This window comes from Schistocerca nitens, chromosome 10 (genome assembly GCF_023898315.1).
Source record: "Schistocerca nitens isolate TAMUIC-IGC-003100 chromosome 10, iqSchNite1.1, whole genome shotgun sequence".
Classification (NCBI taxonomy): domain Eukaryota; kingdom Metazoa; phylum Arthropoda; class Insecta; order Orthoptera; family Acrididae; genus Schistocerca; species Schistocerca nitens.
Genome location: NC_064623.1, coordinates 211,763,476 through 211,783,262, shown reverse-complemented (window position 1 = coordinate 211,783,262; position 19,787 = coordinate 211,763,476). Strand labels below are relative to the sequence as shown.

The 19,787-nt window shown below is 45.8% G+C and overlaps 1 protein-coding gene across 1 annotated transcript in view; it reads left to right on the top strand.

Annotated features, from left to right (window-relative positions):
* LOC126210449 (arylalkylamine N-acetyltransferase 1-like) overlaps positions 1–15,439 on the top strand; it is a 123,593-nt gene extending 108,154 nt beyond the window's left edge. The window contains exon 5 of the mRNA XM_049939681.1: positions 15,036–15,439. Coding sequence (XP_049795638.1) covers positions 15,036–15,237 — 202 coding nt within the window. The 3' untranslated portion in view covers positions 15,238–15,439. The remainder of the gene's footprint in view (positions 1–15,035) is intronic.
* The last annotated feature ends 4,348 nt before the right edge of the window (positions 15,440–19,787 follow it).

Sequence of the window (19,787 nt, the reverse complement as noted above, 5' to 3'; positions counted from 1 at the left end):
GATCGTGGCAATCAGTCGGGATCACTGAACAACAAGCAACATTGCTCGACATTTCGCCTATGGTCCACCAATGTACAAAGTCTCGTTTGCTGCAAAAGGGGTTGCCTAGTGGTAGGCGCTGGTGCCTATAACTTCGACACTATGTAGCATCGTTGGATGTTACTGGATATGGGTTCCTATCCTCGATTTGTTCCTGAAGACATGCTGTACAACCTCTCAAGGTTTGTCGCAACATCTCTGGGACAGCCTCTATACAAAATGTTTAGAGGCCATTGTTTATATTTGACAGTCAGGTCACAGCACTGTGTGTCACTGATGCAAGTCATTCAGACAGCCCCTAAAACCAATGAGTGGGCAGTTCTCCATAGTATATCCTATCGACCTATCGCCTGTTCATCCGCACCACAGTCACACGCAACATTTTCACAATAATGCTATTTCTTGAAAATGTATTGGGAGAATGGGAAGTCATTTTAGCGACTAGGGGCAGTGGATGAGAGAATTCATTGACATAACGAATTTAACAAAAGGGAGCTTTTATAAAATTAAATTTTCCTTGGAACATATGAGTCTCAACTTTATCTACGATTATGACAGAAGCTGAAGAAATGAACTAAAATCTGTGCATTAGCCGGGACTTGCACCTGAGTCTCCTGCTTACTAAGGCGGTTGTGTTAGCGATAACACAATCGTAGCAGAACATTTGACGGAGCATCGTGAACTACCCCAGCCCAATGGCCGCCTTAACTCCAATCCTCACGAAAACAAGAAGGGGAATATACACTCCTGGAAATTGAAATAAGAACACCGTGAATTCATTGTCCCAGGAAGGGGAAACTTTATTGACACATTCCTGGGGTCAGATACATCACATGATCACACTGACAGAACCACAGGCACATAGACACAGGCAACAGAGCATGCACAATGTCGGCACTAGTACAGTGTATATCCACCTTTCGCAGCAATGCAGGCTGCTATTCTCCCATGGAGACGATCGTAGAGATGCTGGATGTAGTCCTGTGGAACGGCTTGCCATGCCATTTCCACCTGGCGCCTCAGCTGGACCAGCGTTCGTGCTGGACGTGCAGACTGCGTGAGACGACGCTTCATCCAGTCCCAAACATGCTCAATGGGGGACAGATCCGGAGATCTTGCTGGCCAGGGTAGTTGACTTACACCTTCTAGAGCACGTTGGGTGGCACGGGATACATGCGGACGTGCATTGTCCTGTTGGAACAGCAAGTTCCCTTGCCGGTCTAGGAATGGTAGAACGATGGGTTCGATGACGGTTTGGATGTACCGTGCACTATTCAGTGTCCCCTCGACGATCACCAGTGGTGTACGGCCAGTGTAGGAGATCGCTCCCCACACCATGATGCCGGGTGTTGGCCCTGTGTGCCTCGGTCGTATGCAGTCCTGATTGTGGCGCTCACCTGCACGGCGCCAAACACGCATACGACCATCATTGGCACCAAGGCAGAAGCGACTCTCATCGCTGAAGGCGACACGTCTCCATTCGTCCCTCCATTCACGCCTGTCGCGACACCACTGGAGGTGGGCTCCACGATGTTGGGGCGTGAGCGGAAGACCGCCTAACGGTGTGCGGGACCGTAGCCCAGCTTCATGGAGACGGTTGCGAATGGTCCTCGCCGATACCCCAGGAGCAACAGTGTCCCTAATTTGCTGGGAAGTGGCGGTGCGGTCCCCTACGGCACTGCGTAGGATCCTACGGTCTTGGCGTGCATCCGTGCGTCGCTGCGGTCCGGTCCCAGGTCGACGGGCACGTGCACCTTCCGCCGACCACTGGCGACAACATCGATGTACTGTGGCGACCTCACGCCCCACGTGTTGAGCAATTCGGCGGTACGTCCACCCGGCCTCCCGCATGCCCACTATACGCCCTCGCTCAAAGTCCGTCAACTGCACATACGGTTCACGTCCACGCTGTCGCGGCATGCTACCAGTGTTAAAGACTGCGATGGAGCTCCGTATGCCACGGCAAACTGGCTGACACTGACGGCGGCGGTGCACAAATGCTGCGCAGCTAGCGCCATTCGACGGCCAACACCGCGGTTCCTGGTGTGTCCGCTGTGCCGTGCGTGTGATCATTGCTTGTACAGCCCTCTCGCAGTGTCCGGAGCAAGTATGGTGGGTCTGACACACCGGTGTCAATGTGTTCTTTTTTACATTTCCAGGAGTGTAGACTGAAGGCATGAAATGAAGTCTGTGTTAGGGAGGGCATTGGAGTACATAGCCCGTACAGCATTGCCAAATATACTACTATGGTGGTGTAATGTCTAACTCATCTGTGTAGAGAGCAAGAGACTTGGTTTCAAGTCTTGTTCATAGCACAAATTTTAATTCATTTCTTCAGCTTTTGTCATTTTCGTAAATGGTAGATTGTCATGCTAATCACCTTGGAACGACCATCTCTGAAATGGCGAAACTGGTCAGTTGATCGCATGCTACTCTCGCGAGCATCAGTGGCAAGTGGATCAAAGTTGGTAAAACCACAGGTAGCCGGAAATTCGTTGGTCACCCAGTTCTCATCATAGAACATGGGAGTGGAAGTTTGGCCGCTCTATAAAGCAGGCTAAACGGAGTTCTGTAGCAGACCTGAGGACAGGGTGAAATGCTGCCTCAGGCGCTACTGTTCCACAACACAAATTTCAGCTCAACTGTTGATACGGGACTCTGCAGCAATGACCAATACACGTCCTCATTTGAAGCCAATGACATTGACAATTGCAATTGCGGTGGACATTGGATCATCGACGTTGGATCGTGGATCAATGGAAACGTGACGCCTCGTTGTACCAGGTGGTTATACATTTAAGGTGCAGCTACTCTCAGAGGATCAGAATGCGCTGTAAATATAGTATGGTCGAGAGACTCGGTAGGTATTCTAATGCGTTAATGTGGAACCGATTTAACCTGAAAACAAATTCAGTTTTCGCCCACCAGGTTCAAATCTGACGCCGTGAATGCAAGAAAGATGTACAGAAATGTTTTCATATGCAGTGAATTAGCAACAGCAGGTGGACAGGAAAGGTCAAACAAGTGAAAAAGTCATAATGTTGATTTTATTATTAACCACCACTTACACGATTTGTTCAGTATGAGCAACGGAGATGGTGTATCGACGTAATCAACTGTTGCCCGCTGCAAAAAATGGCTCTGAGCACTATGGGACTCAACTGCTGAGGTCATTAGTCCCCTAGAACTTAGAACTAGTTAAACCTAACTAACCTAAGGACATCACAAACATCCATGCCCGAGGGAGGATTCGAACCTGCGACCGTAGCGGTCTTGCGGTTCCAGACTGCAGCGCCTTTAACCGCACGGCCACTTCGGCCGGCCTGCCCGCTGCAGTTCCGGTGGAATCTGAGTAATGTGTTTCTGTAGGCCGGCCTTCAGATCTGGTACAAACTGAACGTGTCCCTGGTAAACCCTTTGTTTTAGATACCCCAGAACGAAAAGCCACATGGATTCATATCAGACGACCTTGCAGGCCATGAATCTGGAAAACGCCTAGAGACAACACTTTTGTGAAGAGTTGCATTAAGTAGATCTCTTATTGGGCGGACGACATGAAGTGTTTCCCCATCTTGCATTTACATCTACGTCTACATGGTTACTCTGCAATTCACACTTAAGTGCCTGGCAGAGGGTTCATCGAACCATTTTGATACTACTTCTCTACCACTCCACTCTCGAATGGCGCATGGGAAAAAGGAACACCTAAATCATTCCGTTCGAGCTCTTATTTCTCTTATTTTATTATGATGATCATTTCTCCCTGCGTACGTGGGTGTTAACAAAATATTTTCACATTCGGAAGACAAAGTTGGTGATTGAAATTTCGTAAATAGATCTCGCCGAAAAGAAAACCGCCTTTGTTTCAGTGACTGCCACCCCAACTCTCGTATCATATCAGTGACACTCTCACCCCTATTGCGCGATACCACTAAACGAGCTGCCCTTCTTTGTGCTATTTCGATGTCCTCCGTCAGTCCTACCTGGTGAGGATCCCACACTGCGCTGCAATATTCCAGCAGAGGACGGACAAGTGTAATGTAGGCTGTCTCTTTAGTGGGTTTGTCGCATCTTCTAAGTGTTCTACCAGCAAAGCGCAGTCTTTGTTTCGCCTTCCCTACAATGTTATCTATGTGGTCTTTCCAATTTAAGTTGCTCGTAATTGTAATTCCTACCTATTTAGTCGAATTGACAGCCCTTCGATTTGTGCTATTTATCGTACAACCAATCAGTGGTTTCGACACAGTTACGCGTTTTCAAAGCGGAAACCACATGCTGTACGAGGAGGTCTCGATAGCGTGCAGGCGTCATGGTACACCGGACAGGCGCTCTGCTTTTCTCTTGATGGAAGAACGGACCGAGAATGAAGGTGCTTATCAATCCACACCACACAGTCACACACAGCGAGTGCAATGGCTCTTCGTGTTAAACAAGCGGATTAACAGTGCCCCAAATTCATCAGGTCAGTATAGTCACAGCTTCCTGTAGTGTAAACTGTGCCTCGTCACTTCACAGGATATTGGCTGGCCACATGTCATCAGCTTCAGTCGACACCATAAACCGAAGAGCAAATTCAGATCGTTGATGCGGATCATGAGGTTTCCGTTGCTGTACTATCTGGATCTTGTACGGGTACCAGAGTAAAATAAACCACAAAACTTTCCGTACTGTTGACCATTGGATGGACAATTCTCGTGACACTGTGGGAGCACAAGCACTATCGAGGGCACGTGCTGCATGGTCAGATACAGCAACAGCAACCTCGTCAGCAACTTCCACCGGGAAAGCTGCCACACGAAGCCCAACTGTGTTTCCAAATTTCATTATCATCTTCTTTTCACCAGTTAATGACATCGCGCATCTTCTCAGACCTTTCAGTCAGCTATACTGTCTCAGTGCTTCACTGCAATTACTGCCCTTCACATAAAACCGTTACACCACAGCGCGCGGTCGCTCTTCTCGATAGCCATACTGTTCACTCAAGCTATGGCTTGTCAAATGACAGCGTGGATGTGAGACCTTAACTTTTCCCGGCGAACTGAATGTTCAAATAACTTTCGGGTTTGCTGCCGGGTGACATCGTCAAATACCGCCGATATTTCGACAGGAGCACACCCTGCCATTCTCAAGACACAAATGCCAGGAAGAAAAAATGTACAAGGAAATTTAATACCTCGATTCACAGAGGAGAAACAAGGAAGATACCACACACAGAACAAGTCTCAACACAAACAAAGATAACCAACATCAGAAATATCGATAGTTACTATTAATCAACAGGTGAGGTAGCACTAATTCTGTCCCTCTGTTTTTTGAGGAGAGACAGAGCCCGATTCCAAGCAGCATTTAAACAAAATCCACTATCTCTGTTAATAAGGTTCTTGATAGTTTGATTTCAACAGCTTCCTTAATATATCCCAATAACTGGACGTGCAAGCCAGAATCTCCGTGTTGTATTCCATAGGATGACCGGTGTCAAGACAATGTTCTGCAATAGCGGATGTCATACCGTCATACAAACAGTGTAGAGCGCCTGATTTGCACCCGGTGGCCACAACTGGAACTAAAGTTTTCCATTCCGTAATAACATATCTACCAAGTTTCGCTGCCATACGATAACTTAAGTCCACACTGGAATTCCGTGAGTAGTTGCACTTAACTACATGGTACGGCACACGTTTCTTATTTCACATGGTCGACAGACGTGCCCATGCACACCATGATCCAGGTTATGGGGCGCACATGGTATCGGACACCAGTTCCACGCCTTGAAACTACTGGCTGGTAAGTTGCGGCAATTGCCTGACCAGTGCATAGACTTCTGGTTCCACTTACAGGGTGTTTCAAAAATGACCGGTATATTTGAAACGGCAATAAAAACTAAACGAGCAGCGATAGAAATACACCGTTTGTTGCAATATTCTTGGGACAACAATACATTTTCAGGCGGACAAACTTTCGAAATTACAGTAGTTACAATTTTCAACAACAGATGGCGCTGCAAGTGATGTGAAAGATATAGAAGACAACGCAGTCTGTGGGTGCGCCATGAACTATGAGCATTCGGCAGTGGAACTGTGGCAAGTGGCCACGCGAAGAAAGACGAGTCCGGCCGAACGAGACCGAGACAGGCGGGAACAGAACCGAGGCTGGAACGAGACCGGCCGACGTGCCGTTGCGGGAACGAGACCGACCTTTTCCCGTTCCCGGGAACTGTAAGTAGAAAGGCGCGGCCGAAGTGAACTACCAAAGACCGTTCCTTAGAATTCGTTCCTCGCCCGTTCCGTTCATCTTAGTGAACCGTTCCTTTGGACCCTTTAGTTGGCGAACGACCCATCTCTACTACGCAAACGTCGCTGCGTTGCCGGTGGTGAGAGGTAATGCCTGAAATTTGGTATTCTCGGCACACGCTTGACACTGTGGTTCTGGGAATAGTGAATTTCTTAACGATTTCCGAAATGTAACGTCCTATGTGTCCAACTACAACCACCACTCAACTTTCAAATTCTGTTAATTTCTGTTGTATGGCCACAACCACTTCGGAAACCTTTTCGTATGAAGTACCTTAGTAGAAATGACAGCACCGGCACTGTACTGCCTGCCCTTTTATACCTTTTGTATGCGATACTGCCGCTATCTGTATATGTTCAAATCCTTATCACCTCACTGTATACACAATATATATATATATATATATATAGGGTGTTTCAAAAATGACCGGTATATTTGAAACGGCAATAAAAACTAAACGAGCAGCGATAGAAATACACCGTTTGTTGCAATATGCTTGGGACAACAGTACATTTTCAGGCAGACAAACTTTCGAAATTACAGTAGTTACAATTTTCAACAACAGATGGCGCTGCGGTCTGGGAAACTCTATAGTACGATATTTTCCACATATCCACCATGCGTAGCAATAATATGGCGTAGTCTCTGAATGAAATTACCCGAAACCTTTGACAACGTGTCTGGCGGAATGGCTTCACATGCAGATGAGATGTACTGCTTCAGCTGTTCAATTGTTTCTGGATTCTGGCGGTACACCTGGTCTTTCAAGTGTCCCCACAGAAAGAAGTCACAGGGGTTCATGTCTGGCGAATAGGGAGGCCAATCCACGCCGCCTCCTGTATGTTTCGGATAGCCCAAAGCAATCACACGATCATCGAAATATTCATTCAGGAAATTAAAGACGTCGGCCGTGCGATGTGGCCGGGCACCATCTTGCATAAACCACGAGGTGTTCGCAGTGTCGTCTAAGGCAGTTTGTACCGCCACAAATTCACGAAGAATGTCCAGATAGCGTGATGCAGTAATCGTTTCGGATCTGAAAAATGGGCCAATGATTCCTTTGGAAGACATGGCGGCCCAGACCAGTACTTTTTGAGGATGCAGGGACGATGGGACTGCAACATGGGGCTTTTCGGTTCCCCATATGCGCCAGTTCTGTTTATTGACGAAGCCGTCCAGGTAAAAATAAGCTTCGTCAGTAAACCAAATGCTGCCCACATGCATATCGCCGTCATCAATCCTGTGCACTATATCGTTAGCGAATGTCTCTCGTGCAGCAATGGTAGCGGCGCTGAGGGGTTGCCGCGTTTGAATTTTGTATGGATAGAGGTGTAAACTCTGGCGCATGAGACGATACGTGGACGTTGGCGTCATTTGGACCGCAGCTGCAACACGGCGAACGGAAACCCGAGGCCGCTGTCGGATCACCTGCTGCACTAGCTCCGCGTTGCCCTCTGTGGTTGCCGTACGCGGTCGCCCTACCTTTCCAGCACGTTCATCCGTCACGTTCCCAGTCCGTTGAAATTTTTCAAACAGATCCTTTATTGTATCGCTTTTCGGTCCATTGGTTACATTAAACCTCCGTTGAAAACTTCGTCTTGTTGCATCAACACTGTGTTCTAGGCGGTGGAATTCCAACACCAGAAAAATCCTCTGTTCTAAGGAATAGACCATGTTGTCTACAGCACACTTGCACGTTGTGAACAGCACACGCTTACAGCAGAAAGACGACGTACAGAATGGCGCACCCACAGACTGCGTTGTCTTCTATATCTTTCACATCACTTGCAGCGCCATCTGTTGTTGAAAATTGTAACTACTGTAATTTCGAAAGTTTGTCCGCCTGAAAATGTACTGTTGTCCCAAGCATATTGCAACAAACGGTGTATTTCTATCGCTGCTCGATTAGTTTTTATTGCCGTTTCAAATATACCGGTCATTTTTGAAACACCCTGTACCTCCAGGAAATGTACGAAGGACTTGGTGAACCCACGTCCCGCAGAATGGCTGCTATAATGCGATCCAAAGGTGGACCAACACGTCATTTGTTCACTACTAGCACTTCATTCTAGCGAAATAATGAATGCCATGGACAGGCGGTGTCAAATTGATTCCATATTTCTACATTTTTAGAAGAATTTGACACCGTTCCTCACAAGTCACGTCTAACCAAATTGCGGTCCTGTAGAGTATTGTCGCAGTTGTGCGACTGGGTTGGTGATTTCCTGTCACAAAGATCACAGTTCGTAGCAGCTGATGGAAAGTCATCTAGTAAAACACAAGGAATATCTGGCGTTCCCCAAGGAAGTGTTACAGGCACTCTGCGGTTCCTGATCTACCGGGTGATCAAAAAGTCAGTATAAATTTGAAAACTTAATAAACCACGGAATAATGTAGATAGAGAGCTAAAAATTGACACACATGCTCAGAATGACGGGTTTTATTAGAACAAAAAAAAAGTTCAAATATCCGACAGATGGCGCTGGATAGCAAAACTGCTACCGTGAAGGGTGAGAGGTACGCCGATATGTTACAGAATCGCATCATCCCCAGCCTGGCTGATAAACACCTGCTGGAACGTACGATGTTTATACAGGATGGCGCTCCACCCCACATTGCTAGACGCGTGAAAGATCTCTTGCGCGCGTCGTTTGGTGATGATCGTGTGCTCAGCCGCCACTTTCGTCATGCTTGGCCTCCCAGGTCCCCAGACGTCAGTCCGTGCGATTATTGCCTTTGGGGTTACCTGAAGTCGCAAGTGTATCGTGATCGGCCGACATCTCTAGGGATGCCGAAAGACAACATCCGACGCCAATGCCCCACCATAACTCCGGACATGCTTTACAGTGCTGTTCACAACATTATTCCTCGACTACAGCTATTGTTGAGTAATGATGGTGGACATATTGAGTATTTCCTGTAAAGACCATCATCTTTGCTTTGTCTTACTTTGTTATGCTACTTATTGCTTTTCTGATCAGATGAAGCGCCATCTGTCGGACATTTTTTGAACTTTTGTATTTTTTTGGTTCTAATAAAACCCCATGTCATTCCAAGCATGTGTGTCAATTTGCACTTCTCTATCTACATTATTCCGTGATTTATTCAGTTTTCAATTTATACTGACTTTTTGATCACCCGGTACATAAACTATTTAGGAGACAATCTAAGCAGCCCTCTTAGTTTGTCTGCATATGATGCTGTCATTTACCATCTTGCAAAGTCATCAGATGATCAAAACAAACTGGAAAATTGGCAAAATATCTGTATGGTACAAAAAGTGGCAACTGAATAAAATAAAAATTGTGTGAAGTTGTCCATATGAATACTAAAACGATTCCGCTAAATTTAGATTTGACGATATATCACACAAACCTAAAAAGGCTGTAAATTCATCTAAATACTTGAAGATTACTATTAAGAATAACATAAATTGGATCACGTAGATAATGTTGTAAGGAAAGCAATTAATGACGATTTATTGGCAGAAAAGTTAGAAAATGCAACAGGTCTACTAAAGAGACTGCTTACACTTCGCTTGTCTGCCGTCTTCTGGAATATTGCCGTGCAGTTTGGAATCCGCGTCAGATGGGGTTGACGGATTACACTGAAAACTTTAAAGGAGGTCAGCTGGCTATGTATCATTCTACATCTACATCTACATACATACTCCGCAATCCACCATACGGTGCGTGGCGGAGGGTTCCTCGTACCACAACTAGCATCTTCTCTCCCTGTTCCACTCCCAAAAAGAACGAGGGAATATGACTGCCTATATGCCTCTGTACGAGCCCTAATCTCTCTTATCTTATCTTTGTGGTCTTTCCGCGAGATATAAGTTGGCGGCAATAAAATTGTGCTGCAGTCAGCCTCAAATGCTGGTTCTCTAAATGTCCTCAGTATCGTTTCACGAAAAGAACGCCTCCTTTCCTCTAGAGACTCCCACCCGAGTTCGTGAAGCAGTTCCGTAACACTCTCGTGATGATCAAACCTACCAGTAACAAATCTAGCAGCCCGCCTCTGAACTGCTTCTATGTCCTCCCTCAATCCGACCTGATAGGAATACCAACACTCGAGCAGTACTCAAGAATAGGTCGTATTAGTGTTTTATAAGCGGTCTCCTTCACAGATGAACCACATCTTCCCAAACTTCTACCAACGAACCGAAGACGACTATCCGCCTTCCCCACAACTGCCATTACATGCTTGCCCCACTTCATATTGCTCTGTAATGTTACGCCCAAATATTTAATTGACGTGACTGTGTCAAGCGCTACACTATTCACAATGATAGGGGAAACAGTGTCACGGACCGGGGTGGCAATTACTGAACACAAGGCTTTTTTGATGGCAGGATCTTCTCTTGAAATTTTAGTCACCAACATCCTCCTCAGAGTGTGAAAATATTTTGTTGGCGCGCACCTACTGTAGCGACACTATGAAACTACTTTTGTCTAGCGATAACTGTGGGTTTTTCATTTCTCAGTGAGGTGGCACATAGGAACTAGAACACATGAAATATTAGTTCACTTGATTATGTAAGTGATAAAAACATTACTTAGGGGGGGGGGGGGGGGCAGGACATCAAACGGGCCGACTTGGAGCAGGACAGTCACCACAGGACATTTTAATTTCTACTGTCTATACTTTTACAAATATATTTCATAAAACTTTGTCACCATGACCAGGAAGGATTGAGAACTCACACTCATCGCAGTGGAAGTTCAAAAACGTAGCAAAATACCTTTTTTTACATGTGAAATTTCATCATTTTTTCACTTATCACTGGCTGCATTTGTTGCTATAGGTACACTTTTCTTCCTAAGTAAGAGAGATTCTTCGATGAATTTGTCATAGCATACAAACAGTAGTTACAGGTGTATGAAACTCTAGAATTCTCCTAATCTATTGAAAAACTGTGGAAAAAATTGAGATAATTAACTATAAAACTTGAATTTTTTGTAAACATGAAGTTTAAAATGCAACAGTTCATTCATTTTTTAACAAATTAAATAACTTCTAGAGTTTCATCCACCTGTAACTTTGGTTTGTATGCTGTGCAAAAGTCATCGGAGAATCTCTCTTACTTAGGAAGAAAAGTGTACCTATAGCAATAAATGCAGCCAGTAGTAAGTGAAAAAATGATGAAATATCACATGTAAAAAAATGTGTTTTGTTACGTTTTTGAGCTTCCACTGCTATGAGTATGAATCCTGAATCCTTCCTGGTCATGCTGTTAAAGTTTTATGAATTTATTTGTAAACATATAGACAGTGGAAATTAAAATGTCCTGTGGTCCCTCTGCTGCCCAAGTCGCCCCGTTTGACGTCCTACCCCCCTTAACTCTGACACATTTCTTTGCCACAGGAGAACTGGACAATTTATAACTGTCACTGACTATAAAGCTTCACTTTATGCACTAATTAACAAACTGTTCTCTTGAAGTAAAACATGCAACATTTACGAAAGTACAATTTCATCAGAAACTTTAACAATTCGTTTGTCAGACACTATGATGTTGGCTCCTTCAGCAAAGGTCACAGACTGGGCTTAGCTTCTGCATGGTCGACACTATATTGGCCTCAGTGTGATGGCGCTGCTATACTGAGAGGGAGACCTGGTCTTCTCTCTGTATTCCATCAGTAGTTGCGGATTGCATCGAGTCCTCGCTAATGTCTGTGGTATCGATTCGTGTTGGCGACTTTGGTCTGGCATCGCGATCCCTGGACGAAACCACACCTTGATAGGGGCAAACGATCATCATAAAAAATCGGAGCACAAACGGAAAGATTTCAGTGTTTGTTGTTGCTACGCACTACGTGACAGCTTGACGTTGGTTCGATAAACCCTCTGCCAAGCACTTAATTATGAATTGCTCAGTAGTGGTGTAGATGCAGAGACCCTGCGAGCACGTAGAAGTGCCACAACACAACGTCCCATGGACTCGACTAATGTCTGAAGAAGTGCTGGAGGGAACTGACACCATGAATCCTGCACGGCTGTCCATAAATCTATAAGAGTATGAGGGGGTGGAGATCTCTTCTGAACAGCACGTTGCAAGCCATACCAGATATGTTAAAAAATGTTCAAGTCTGAGGAGTTTGATGGCAAACGGAAGTGTTTAAACTCAGAAGTGTGTTCCTGGAGCCACTCTGTACCAATTCTGGACGTATGGCGTGTCGCATTATCCTGCTGGAATTGCACAAGTCTGTCGGAATGCACAATGGACATCAGTAGATGCAGGTGATCAGGAAGGATGCTTACGTACGTGTCACCTGTCAGAGTCGTATCTAGACGTATCAGGGGTCCCATATCAATCCAACTGCACACGGTCCACACCATTACAGAGCCTCCACCAACTTGAACAGTCCTGTGCTGACATGCCGGGTCCATGGATTCGTGAGGTTGTCTCCATAACCGTACACGTCCATGTGCTCTATGCAATATAAAACGAGACACGTCCGACCAGGCAACATGTTTCCAGTCATCAACAGTCCAATGTTGGTATTGATGGGCCCAGGCGAGGCGTAAAGCTTTGTGTCGTGCAGTCATCAAGTGTACATGAGTGGATCTTCGGCTCCGAAAGCTCATATCGATGGTGTTTCGTAGAATGTTTCGCACGGTGACACTTGTTGATGGTCCACCATTTAAATCTGCAGAAATTTGCGGTAAGTTTGAACTAATGTCACGTTGAACGAATCTCTTCAGTGGTCGTTGGTCCCATTCTTGCAGGATCTTTTCCGGCCGCAGCGATGTCGGAGATTTGATGTTTTGCCAGATTACTGATGTCCATAGCACACACGTAAAATGGTCGAACGGAACAATCCCCACCTCATCGCTCCTCGGAGATGGTGTGTCTCATCACTCGTGCGCCGACTATAACACCACGTTCAAACTCACTTATAACCTGCCACTCTAGCAGCAACGATCGATCTAACAACTGAGCCAGACAGTTTTATAGGCGTTTCTGTCCGCAGCACCGTATTCTGCCCGTTTACATATCTCCAAAGTTCAGTAAGAAAGCCTACACCGGCTTTTTTGGCGCTTCACTGTAGATGTAGCGATGTAGATTAAGCAGGTAGGCATTATCGCTTGACTCATTGGTGCAAAATCCCCATTGTCTCAAATTGTTGTTTGCAGTATTTGTTCGTTTAATGTTTTTGATTATTATGCTTATGATTATTTTCTGTAGTTTGAAAACCTTTTTTCATATTTTCTGTATCAGTTCTGCAGAAAAAAGGCGACAATGTACACTACAGGCCATTAAAATTGCTACACCAAGGAGAAATGCAGATCATAAACGGGTATTCATTGGACAAATATATTATACTAGAACTGACATGTGATTATATTTTCACGCAATTTGGGAGCATAGATCCTGAGAAATCAGTACCCAGAACAACCACCTCTGGCCGTAATAACGGCTTTGATACGCCTGGGCATTGAGTCAAACAGAGATTGGATGGCGTGTACAGCTACAGCTGCCCATGCAGCTTCAACACGATACCACAGTTCATCAAGAGTAGTGACTGGCGTATTGTGACGAGCCAGTTGCTCCGCCACCATTGACCAGACGTTTTCAATTGGTGAGAGATCGGGATAAGGTGCTGGCCAGGGCAGCAGTGGAACATTTTCTGTATCCAGAAAGGTCCGTACAGTACCTGCAACATGCGGTCGTGCATTATCCTGCTGAAATGTAGGGTTTCGCAGGGATCGAATGAAGGGCAGAGCCACGGGTCGTAACACATCTGAAATGTAACGTCCACTGTTCAGAGTGCCGTCAGTGCGAATAAGAGGTGACCGAGACGCGTAACCAATGGCACCCCATATCATCACGCCGGGTGATACACCAGAATGGCGATGACGAATACACGCTTCCAATGTGCGTTCACCGCGATGTCGCCAAACACGGATGCGACCATCATGATGCTGTAAACAGAACTTGGATTCATCCGAAAAAATGACGTTTTGCCATTCGTGTACCCAGGTTCGTCGTTGAGGACACCATCGCAGACGCTCCTGTGTGTGATGCAGCGTCAAGGGTGACCGCAGCCACGGTCTCCGAGCTGATAGTCCATGCTGCTGCAAACGTCGAACTGTTCGTGCAGATGGTTGTTGTCTTGCAAACGTCCCCATCTGTTGACTCAGGGATCGAGACGTGGCTGCACGATCCGTTACAGCCATGCGGATAAGATGCCTGTCATCTCGACTGCTAGTGATACGAGGCCGTTGGGATCCAGCGCGGCGTTCCGTATTACCCTCTGGAATCCACCGATTCCATATTCTGCTAACAGTCATTGGATCTCGACCAACGCGAGAAGCAATGTCGCGATACGATAAACCGCAATCACGATAGGCTACAATCCGACTTTTATCAAAGTCGGAAACGTGATGGTACGCAGTTCTCCTCCTTACACGAGGCACCACAACAACGTTTCACCAGGCAACGCCGGTCAACTGCTGTTTGTGTGTGAGAAATCGGTCGGAAACTTTCCTCATGTCAGCACGTTGTAGGTGTCGCCATCGGCGCCAACCTTGTGTGAATGCTCTGAAAAGCTAATCATCTTGTACCTGTACCTGTATCTTGTACCTGTCGTTTACATTTCGCGTTTGTCGCACGTCATCTTCGTGGTGTAGCAATGTTAATGGCCAGTAGTGTAGTCTTTTACGGCAAACTAAGCAATTGCTCGCTCTTTTTTTTCCAGGAAGCTGGCCAAGGACAGAGGAATCCCGCTGGTGCGGATCGACTGCTCCAGCGTGTTCTCCGCCAGGGCGGCGGAGAGGCTGGGCTTCCAGAAGGTTTTCTCCCTCAAGTACGACTCTTACAGACCGGACGGGGAGGTCGTCTTCACACCGTCTGAACAAGCTGGGGACGAGTACTGCACATACATCCAGAGAGTCATCTGACCCGGTTCTGTACGGTGCAAACAGTGGCAGAAATCTATGAGAAACTGACGAACTGCAAACTGACCCAGAGACGTGCTGTCACGTTATTTATAGTACCTGAAAAATACGTAGTGAAAGGGACATCCTCTTGTTGCTGACAATGTGTGGTTTAAATTTTTACCATGCTGTAACATGTGTTGCCCTACGTTCGCTGATTCTCTGTACGCAGGGAGAGGCACAATTTCACTGACAAAATATCATTAGCTGTTCAGACACATCTTTTGAGTATTTTGCTATAAGGAACCCGCGGCCTCCGGTGCTCATGATAGAGTAATTGCAATCCGCTTGATTTGTGTCTGTGTTGCATATTAAATATTTGCTCAGCAGTGCAAATTGTCTACCAATTGCTCTGTGTGTCTTTTTCGGAAAAAAGAAAACTTGTTCTGTTCTATATCTACAGCGACATATACACCGACATCTATACTCCGCTGCTGATAATGGTCTTAAGGAGACTGAACATCAGCCTCCTAATAGCCCCCCTTCACTTTTGGGAAGTTGCTCAACAGGGGGTTCATCAACGCCCGAAAATGAAAGCTGAAGCAACCACCGTGGAACACACTAAAATCATGAAACTAATACGCTTTTACTTCGTATTTAGTAACTGGAAACTGTATGTGTACCAAAATCTCTCGCTGGCAATGTGAAACCAAGTACTTTTAACTTCCAGTTACAGTATCTGATCTAGAACCGTAGTTACTCAACCTTCGAATTTATGCAAATTACTATTAAGTGTGTAATTGTAATTAATCTGAAACGAATCCGACAGTCTGTAAAAGAAATTAAAAATAAAGAATTGTTACCAATAATACTCAGAATGCCTTTGTCATTAAACAATTACGCACAATGGCTAACAGTTGTGTTACGAACATACACTCCTGGAAATGGAAAAAAGAACACATTGACACCGGTGTGTCAGACCCACCATACTTGCTCCGGACACTGCGACAGGGCTGTACAAGCAATGATCACACGCACGGCACAGCGGACACACCAGGAACCGCGGTGTTGGCCGTCGAATGGCGCTAGCTGCGCAGCATTTGTGCACCGCCGCCGTCAGTGTCAGCCAGTTTGCCGTGGCATACGGAGCTCCATCGCAGTCTTTAACACTGGTAGCATGCCGCGACAGCGTGGACGTGAACCGTATGTGCAGTTGACGGACTTTGAGCGAGGGCGTATAGTGGGCATGCGGGAGGCCGGGTGGACGTACCGCCGAATTGCTCAACACGTGGGGCGTGAGGTCTCCACAGTACATCGATGTTGTCGCCAGTGGTCGGCGGAAGGTGCACGTGCCCGTCGACCTGGGACCGGACCGCAGCGACGCACGGATGCACGCCAAGACCGTAGGATCCTACGCAGTGCCGTAGGGGACCGCACCGCCACTTCCCAGCAAATTAGGGACACTGTTGCTCCTGGGGTATCGGCGAGGACCATTCGCAACCGTCTCCATGAAGCTGGGCTACGGTCCCGCACACCGTTAGGCCGTCTTCCGCTCACGCCCCAACATCGTGCAGCCCGCCTCCAGTGGTGTCGCGACAGGCGTGAATGGAGGGACGAATGGAGACGTGTCGTCTTCAGCGATGAGAGTCGCTTCTGCCTTGGTGCCAATGATGGTCGTATGCGTGTTTGGCGCCGTGCAGGTGAGCGCCACAATCAGGACTGCATACGACCGAGGCACACAGGGCCAACACCCGGCATCATGGTGTGGGGAGCGATCTCCTACACTGGCCGTACACCACTGGTGATCGTCGAGGGGACACTGAATAGTGCACGGTACATCCAAACCGTCATCGAACCCATCGTTCTACCATTCCTAGACCGGCAAGGGAACTTGCTGTTCCAACAGGACAATGCACGTCCGCATGTATCCCGTGCCACCCAACGTGCTCTAGAAGGTGTAAGTCAACTACCCTGGCCAGCAAGATCTCCGGATCTGTCCCCCATTGAGCATGTTTGGGACTAGATGATGCGTCGTCTCACGCGGTCTGCACGTCCAGCACGAACGCTGGTCCAACTGAGGCGCCAGGTGGAAATGGCATGGCAAGCCGTTCCACAGGACTACATCCAGCATCTCTACGATCGTCTCCATGGGAGAATAGCAGCCTGCATTGCTGCGAAAGGTGGATATACACTGTACTAGTGCCGACATTGTGCATGCTCTGTTGCCTGTGTCTATGTGCCTGTGGTTCTGTCAGTGTGATCATGTGATGTATCTGACCCCAGGAATGTGTCAATAAAGTTTCCCCTTCCTGGGACAATGAATTCACGGTGTTCTTATTTCAATTTCCAGGAGTGTATGTCATGTTATAAGAACACATAATTGAATTTACATAAAATTTTGCCAATGAAAACTGATCTTAATTTTCTCTGCAAACGTACGTTTAGGCCCTACAATAGGTTCTTACCTCGTAGCAGATAACTTGGCTTTGGTCTGTCCGGACTGCAACAATAATGAACTGAATAAAGATCATTCATAAATCGCAGCACAGCAAACTGCCTTATTTTTTTATCAGCGTGCATTAGCAATTAAACTTTTGTTATCTCTCCAAGAATAAGATTCACTGTCCATCCAGAAGAGCAAGGTGTGCAAATGCGGGTTTTCTTACATACGCTTTTTATCTAACAGTGAGGATGACCTTCATGAAATATTTGTAAATGAATAGAACACTATTTTGTAATTACATTTAATCGTTTTAATGACACATAAATGACTATCAACAATTATAATTTTTCCTTAGCATTGTCACACACCGTAAAATTTAGTTTTTTACGCGATCTTTAAATTAGATAAGCTTCACTTTTTGCCTTTTTTAATGAAATACTTTGAGTAATGTTGGAGGGAGCAATGTATTTACGCTACTCAGTAAAATTTAGTTTTTTACGCGATCCTTAAATTAGATAAGCTTCACTTTTTGCCTTTTTTAATGAAATACTTTGAGTAATGTTGGAGGGAGCAATGTATTTACGCTACTCAGTATGGAACTTTTTATCCACTATGGACACCAGCACGTAGTTTTTGTTAGAAACGATCTAACCTTACCACTATAACACTTCACAATTAGCGCTTGCAGCAAATAAAACTCGGTAAAAGTTGCCTTCTTCCAAAAATGTCATCCCTCTATAAAATCATGTCATACTCTTTTTCTGTCCTCACACACATCAGGAGCCTGTCAGACAAATTTCTATTCTGTACTGCACCTCTGCTATCTGAGCTTCTCACTCTGCCATGACAATAATGCATGTAACATAAGTGAACAAATATTAGAAACTATGTTAAGTACATTTACATTCAAAACTGCAATAAAAGATTAATTGTATAAATATACCCGTACAGAGAAGGGCGCTAGAAGATGGTGCTTCATGAAACAAATTTACTCGTAACATCTTTGACTTTTGTAGATATTACATAAATAGGAACATAGTATCTACGTGTAATGAAAAGTATCTTATACAATAACAGCTGAATTTTGAATTATAGTTATGCAATAGAAGTGTAGAATAATGTGAACATTGTGTACCTGTAGGCTAGTTTATTGTTACGTTGATCTCAGTTGCTAAATAACCACAAAATAACAAGGCAAAAGATCTACCCCCTCTGTTCAGTGCATCTACTAACAAAGAGATTCTAATCCACAACACCAAACTACAAAACATATGATACAACTTTATGAAAAAGGAAAAGGTGATTACAATGCCTTTGGTAACTACTATGTACACACCATCAGATCAAACATCATATTTGCAGACGAAGTCAGTCAGTTTGCAAGTCACGAGCTTATTGTTACAGTTAAATTAATAATATGTTACTGCTAACAGTCCGCCCCGATAGCTGAGTGGTCAGCGCGGCGGTCTGTCACGCCAAGCGGCCCGGGGGTTCGATTCCCGCCTGGGTCGGAGATTTTCTCCGCTCAGGAACTGGATGTTGTGTTGTCCTCATTATCATTTCATCATCATCAGTGGGAGGCAGCGGGAAACCACGACTGCAATCACTTCCCTAGACGCTCATGCGGTGGACCTCTATGACGAGGCTTCCCCTATGACAAGACCTGCCGTAAGGCAGAACACAATGTTTAAAGTTTTACTGCTGACAGCTAGTACCATCTTATCATAACTTTACAGAAAAAATCCGTACATTGTATGACAGTAGTGTGGAAATAAGCTTAATTACTTCTTGAATCTTACTTTCTTGTCTTTAATTTACTTTTGGATTTGGACCAAAGCAAGAAAGCTACAATCTCATACACCACCATTTTACCACTATCTCCGTCCGCCCCAGATAAATGAGTGGTCAGCACTGCGGAATGCCACGCCAAGGGGCCCGGGTTCGATTCCCGGGTGGGGCAGGAGATTTTCTCCGCTCAGGGACTGGGTGCTGTGTTGTCCTCATCATCATTTCATCCCCATCTCCAACGCGCAAGTCGCCCAATGTGGCGTCGAATGCAGTAAGTACTTGCCCTCGGCGGCCGAACTTCACCGAATGGGGGATTCCCGGCCCATAATGCCGAACGCTCATT